At 45.3% G+C, this 7,054-nt stretch overlaps 1 protein-coding gene across 1 annotated transcript; it reads left to right on the forward strand.

Moving 5' to 3' along the window:
* The first annotated feature begins 306 nt into the window (after positions 1 to 306).
* On the forward strand, positions 307 to 1,536 carry LOC112900957 (preprotein translocase subunit SECE1). The gene is made up of 2 exons (XM_025969737.1): positions 307 to 987; positions 1,510 to 1,536. The coding sequence occupies exon 1, from the start codon at positions 390 to 392 to the stop codon at positions 936 to 938; it is 549 nt and encodes a 182-aa protein (XP_025825522.1). The 5' UTR covers positions 307 to 389; the 3' UTR covers positions 939 to 987; positions 1,510 to 1,536.
* Positions 1,537 to 7,054: the final 5,518 nt, after the last annotated feature.

Genomic DNA, 7,054 nt, shown 5'->3' on the forward strand with positions numbered 1-7,054 from the left:
CCAGAGAAGCTATTCAGCTTATTTGGGCTCAAATGTACACGATTTGGCCCAGTTACGAGTATACCTATATGCATCGTAACTCAATTTGTGTTCCCAAAGTTTTAGATGTTCATGTGTACACCCATGCACCTCTATATCCGCCTCCACCTCCACTTCCACTCCTTGTTCCAGCATCTCCTGATTCTCATGACTTCTGCCCAATAATAAAAAAAAAGAAATAAGACGTCAAGCTTTGTCTGCCTTAACTTCACGCGTCGAATTTTGATCGGACGGCCATTCTAGCCCTGTGGCCCGTCAAGCGATACGAATCCATCCCCTTCGTCTCTTATCCACCGGCGCCGCGAGGATGCCCGTCGAGCCCAGCCGCTGAACCAGAGGAGCCGGAAGCCATGGCGGCCACGCCAACCACCCCATTTCCCCACCTCCTCGCCCCGGCCCCACCGCACCTCGCCGCGCGCCCTTCCTTCTCCTCCACCCTTCGCACTCCCTCCATCTCCTTCTCCTATTCCCGCCACTACCGCCACCGCCTCGCCGCCGCGTCCAGGGACACGGCCAGCAACAAGGGGCAAGAGCAGGAGCAAGAACCTGCACCGTCCGCGGCAGCGGAGGCTGCGGACGGAGGAGCGGCGGAGGACACAGGGCCGGGGGACTCACCGGGCGAGAAGAGCCCGGAGGCGGTGGCGGTGGAGCTGAAGGAGGTGCTGCGGGCGCGGAAGGCAGCGGAGGCCGCCAAGGGCGGCGGGGGGTGGTGGGCGGGCGTGGCGCAGGAGATGTCGGAGATCGAGTGGCCGGCGCCCGGGAAGGTGGTGGGCACCACCGGCGTCGTGCTCGGCGTCATCGCGGGCTCCACCGTCGCGCTGCTCTCCGTCAACGCGCTCCTCGCCGAGCTCTCCGATCGCGTCTTCGCTGGCCGCGGGCTCCAGGACTTCTTCGGCTGACGCCGCGGCGTGGTCAGGTTTTCATCAGGATGAGGATAGGCGTATGCTGGTTCGTCAGCTCTGTAACTACTGTTTTCTTCTTGCAATTGGGTAATACTAGTGGCAGCTAGGGTGATAGATAAGTGCTGGAGGCTCAAATTATGTATTCTTTTACTTAATGACTATAAAAACGAATGATGAATTCCTTGTGAAAACTGTACTGTTGCTAATCTGTGAATGGCAGTCTCAGCTTACAAATTGCTACTCCCTCCGTTTCAAAGTGTGGATTGTTTTGACTTTTCTAGAATTATAGCTTTTACTATGCACCTAGACATGTTATATCTAGGTGCATAGCAAACACTATGAGTCTATAAAAACCAAAATGACCTACATTTTGGAACGGAAGAATTACAATTAATATCTTAACTCTATTAAACCAAGTGCTCATCTTTTTGCTTATACTCAAACAACTGGCTCATTGACATTTCTGCATTTTAAAAGCATATGATTAATGCTATGCTATTCCAGTACACTAGAACAATAGTAGTTTTGACGAACTGAATTTTGCTAACTGCCTTTGTTCCCCTCCTAGCCTCACTAGGAACTCAAAGGCAGCGAGTAGAAAACACAAACAACGCTGCATGGCATGAGTGCTCCTATTATTCAGCTTGATCTCTCTCGAGTCAGGTTGGGTGAAATGCTGGTTCCCTTCCTCCTCTCCCCTGGATCACCCTGTTCATCAATCTGCTCAGGACAACCATTTATTCAATCCAATTTCCACTGCTTGTTCCATCACAAATCCATGAAACTCTCCAGTGATCTCTTGAGTTCATCGCTGCCTCAGATCCCAAATCTAAAGGAAACATCACCACTCAACCCACCCCCATCAAATCTAAGCAGATCCCCAAGTATCCTCCATCTTTCCAATGTTCCTGACTGGATCCAGCCAGGATTGCTCTAGTCCATACACGGGAAGAGGAATCGAGCTACCCGAGCATGGATCTGCTGACAGGGCTTCTTGGCATCCTCGTCCTCAACAAGCACGGTCTCCCATCTAAAAGAGTACGAGAAGCAGAAGCATGTGCAAGAGCAATTCTGCTTGAACTCTGATGGAAGTGAGATAGCCAAGAGCATTGCTACTGCTAGTACCACGACGCCATCTCCTTGCAGTGCTCCTCACCTCCATCAACTACAACATCAACATCAGGCTCTGGCGCCAGCCTCAAGGGTGCCAGGGGCGCGATGAGCTTTTTAAGCTGGAACTGTCGAGATATGGGCGGGAGCCTTGGCAGCAGCACGGTGCAACATCTCGCCCGACTCATGACATCGACACACGGTCAGGTAACCTTCATCTCTGATACTAGAAGTTCAAAGGTTACTGCAACTAAATTATTGTATAGATTTTCTGTTCATGACAGTTTTGTAGTTCCTTCAACCATCAGTCGGTCTATCCAGGGGGTTTACCATTGTTCAGTATAGCAATCACTATGTCTTAGTTCATGGCGTGCATAATCCATCTAATATGCCTTTCAATCTAGCGTGTATCTACAGTGATCCACATCATCAGCAAACTAGTAGTATTTGGAAAAATGTTTTGAATTTTATGCTTGACTCACCAGATAGAGCCACTTTTTGTATGGGTGATCTGAATAATGTTATGCGTCCTAGTGAGAAGTGTGGTCATAAACCTGCCAGTATATCTCGAATGCGTGAACTTTTTGCTTTGATTAAACAGTGTGGTCTTATTGACATGGGATACAGTGGCCCAGCTACACATGGACGAATAAACACTTTACTACTAATCCTACTTTTGAACGTCTCGACAGATTCTTGGCTAATGCAGAATGGTGCCTAGCTTTCCCTATCACTACAGTTTATCACATAGCAATGCTTTACAGCATGCTCCTATTTTAGCTGTTCTGAATTCCTCTATCCAAAAACCACACAAACAGTTCAAATTTGAGAACTGGTGGCTCATGAACAGGATTTCCAAACTGTAGCCAAATGAAAATGGGGTTCCACCAAACATAGGCCCTACCACCAAAGAACCAAACAATTTTGCTCATGCTCTAACAGTTGGAGCAAATGTAAAAAACAATTCCACAACAGCTCAGAAACAGAACAGAGATTGCTTCAGCTCCAAAGCCAATCTCTGACCAGTTGCCAACATGCAGACGAAGCTCATTTAGTCCACCAGCACCAAATTCTCCTAGATAAGATCACGGAATACTACAAGCAAAGAGCCAAAAAGCTCTGGGCAGTTGATGGTGATAACGACACCGTGTTCTTCCAGCAGACTGTTATTGAAAGGAAAAGGAAAAATAGGATTGTGCACGTCCAGGATCTCCAAGGAAATATAATTTCAACTCCTGGCGAAATAGCTGATGTTTTCATAACGTATTTCAAAAATCTTTTCTCTACCTCTAACCCTGCCTGTTCCTCCAATGCAGAGTAGTCAACAACACCTTTGGATGACCATTTTACCATGACCATTCCAGATACACATGAGCTTTTGCAGTTGATAAAAGGGATGAAGGATGCTGCACCAGGACCCGACGGTCTCAATGTTGCTTTCTACAGGGCCACTTGGGACTGGATTCAAGAGGACGTCACTGATTTAATCACTAATTTTTACAGAAAAAGGATAAATTTCCAGAATCTCTAAACACCACTAATATTATTCTAATTCCTATGAAAAATAACCCAACTAGGCCAGAGGATTTTAGACCTATGAGCCTTTGCAATGTGATCTATAAAATAGTTGTTAAATCTCTAGGTGATCATATAAAACCTCATCTCCCAGCACATTCATCCTAGTCAGCATGCTTTCATTCAGGGAAGACATATAACTAGTAATATTGTTATTGCTCAGGAGATAGTTCATTCCTTCCAGCTCAGCTCTTGGAAACAGTCTGCCTTTATTATGCTTAAAATCGATCTTGCAAAGGCCTTTATTATGCTTAAAATCATTGCTCAAGCTCTTCAATACCAAGGGTTTCAGAGTCATTTCGTTGATTGTGTTCATTCATGCATCACATCGCCAACTTTTTCTGTTGTCATCAATGGCAAGTCCTTTGGTCGATTCAACGCTAGCAGAGGGCTCCGACAGGGTTGCCCACTCTTGCCATGCCTTTTTGTTCTTGCAATAAACGAGCTGTCAGTTCGCCTCCAGCAAGCTTTAGATGACAAAAACCTTTCTGGAGTCACATTCGGCCCTGGCTGCCCACCAATACACTGCCTTCTCTTTGCAAAGGATCTCATCATCTATGGTAAAGCTGATATTTGTGAAGAAGCCCGCATCAAATCCATTCTTCAAGACTTTTGTGACCAATCTGGCCAAACCCCAAATTGGTCTTAGACCTCTATCTTGTTTATCAAGCATGCTGATTAGCAACTTCAGCATCAAATCAAGCAGCTCTTTCCTGTCCAAGACTTTTGGCCCAACACCATCCATCTGGGGCACCCCCTCCTGATCAACCACACACAGAGCGAAGACCTATCAGTTTATCCTACAAGAGTTTAGAACCAAGCTCACTACAATCAAAGCAAACAAGCTTTCCCATGCTGCTCGCCTAGCTCTCATTAAACCACTTTTTGCATCTATTCCTGTCTACTACGTGTCTAACATCCTCTTCACTAAAAAGTTTAGCAAAATTAACAGCCATCATTAGGAAATTTTGGTGGATGAGTGTTCAAGAGGGTGATCAATCTAAACCGCTTCATCTTAGAGCTTGGTCTGATATTTGCACTCCTAAAAATAAAGGTAGTTTAGGAATTAGAGATTTAGAAAAAGTCAACAAGAGCCTTCTTATTCACTCTGCTTGATGCATCATCGATAAAGAAGACCCTTTTCTATCCTCAGTTATCAAATCAAAGTATTATCCTCGTAGAATCTTGCTTCTGGGTCAAAGGTTTTATTGAAGACCATTGCACCTATCAGATTTGTAGAAGGAATACAAATATTTGGACAGAGCCTTGGTGCCCTTTATGGCGCCACATGCATGACTACCTCATTATCCCACCTACGGGCACACCCCACCCTAACACAGTATCGGATGTCTGGCTCAGTAACACAAAAAATTGGGATACAAAAGATAATACAATTATTTGGTTCACATGCTTATCCCAGATTGTGCAGGTTCCAGTTACATTGACTAATGAACCAGACCGACTAAGCTGGACACCAGCTCCATCAGGAGTTTGCACCTCAAAGTATGCATTCCGAGTTCTAGCAACCGCAGCTCAACAGCCTCCACCATCTCAGGGAAGCAGATCATTCACTCAGGACACGCTCAACATTCTCAAGGTGGTTTGGAAAGACAAGCTGTTGCAGCCTCGTACCAAGACATTTGCATGGCGGTTACTGCGAAATGCTCTGCCAACTGGAGCGAGAGCTCATCGATTCTCTCAGCATATTGAGGAGTCGTGCTCCAGGTGCTCGGTCAGTGAACACGACCACCACCTATTTTTTGCTTGCTCTTTCTTGAGGGCAGTTTGGTTCTCCTCGCCTCCCTTGAGAGCTGATACTCTCCCAGTTGATGGCCATGGAACGTAATCTCAGATTGCAGCCATCTTCAAGCACAATGCCCACCCATCCCATCTCCGAGCGGTCTTTACCACGCTTTGGATTCTCCGGAAGGCATGAAAGGAACATCGATTCAAACGAAAGGTATGGACTATTTCGCAGGTACACCATTCTGTCCAAGCACTACTGCAAGGCGGTCACATTGCTCAGGTTGCAGGACTCACTCCGATGACACTTGAGGCAACTCCACACCCGGCAGGTGAGCAACAATTTTTCCTACACCGGCTGGCTTGGGAGTCTACATCCACAACCCTCATCTAAGTATCTAACAGGCAAGCCGGGCTGAATGATCAAAACCCAGGTGAATGATGCCATAGACCCTCCTCATGCGCAGACCCTCGCTACTCAGCTTGCAACGGCAGTGATCAACTCTTCAGCTACAAGCATCAAGAATGCATCTACCTCTGACTGTCAGCAGATGGTGGACACACTACGAGCTCCAGAATTGCTATGCCACCTAGCTCATTGGCGTCTGCGACCTTCAGTCGCAGAGATTGTATCAGTGGCTCAAAATTAGAGCTGTGAATTTCGCAAGATCCCAAGAACCCTCAACAAGATAGCTCACAGGTTAGCTAAACAAGTTCGTCAGTCAGTCTCCCAACCATGTAATTTTACCTGCACCATGATGCCAACGGGCACAAACCTGCTGGATTTTGCTATCCCAAATCCGTACCCGCGAAAATTATTTAGATCCATTAAAAAACCCATACCCATGAAGGGTATAAAATTTTACCCAAACCCAAACCCGTCAGGTTAACAGGTATTCACGGATCCATCATAATCGAGAATATTTCTTAACACATTGATTGCACCCTTGCCATGATAGGACCTTGTCAATGATCAATAGGTGCATATCCTTCTCATTATCAACTATGCTTCAATTTAAACAACTAAGAGAGACAATATATTTATTTAAGCAACAAGTTATAGTTTGCATAAATATAGAATGAGCAATAATTTCATAATTTATTTATAAAGATACTTCAAGTGGTAATGGTATTAACAAGTTTGTTACAAGTTCACAATAAATGGTGGTATTAAAATCAAATTTGTAATAAATTTATAATAAAATGATGATATTAACATCAAATTTGTTACAAGTTCACAATAGAAAATGGTAGTAGGGACTAGATTGCATTGGGTTTAAAAACCCACGGGTTTATGGATTTGGGCACTATAGGAACAAATCTATGCCCATAAACCCAACAGATAATGGATAGAACTTCTTGCCTGCCTATTAACGAACCTACAAACCAACCTACAGATCGAAAAGTTGACCCAAATCCATGCTATAATGGAGTAAAAATTCATCGGATTTTGGATTTTGGGTACCCATTGCCATCCCTCTGCACCAACCAGAGTCACTCTGATGCTTGTACGGTGCTTAGAGCACTGAAAAACACTGCAGGGGAAACTTACCCTCGTATCTGTACTGCTCTTAATCCTATTAATATATGCTTCCTCAAAAAGAGGCGCGAGTAAAGTTGTGAGATGTTCCATTTGTTTCGAGTTGTACAGCTGTTTCGAGTTCATGTCTGGCGCTTCGAGTCTG

Source organism: Panicum hallii, chromosome 7 (genome assembly GCF_002211085.1).
Source record: "Panicum hallii strain FIL2 chromosome 7, PHallii_v3.1, whole genome shotgun sequence".
NCBI classification, from domain to species: Eukaryota; Viridiplantae; Streptophyta; class Magnoliopsida; order Poales; family Poaceae; genus Panicum; species Panicum hallii.

Excerpts from the sequence above, each read along its gene's own strand:
- LOC112900957 (XM_025969737.1), top strand. The coding sequence starts at position 390 with ATGGCGGCCACGCCAACCACCCCATTTCCCCACCTCCTCGCCCCGGCC.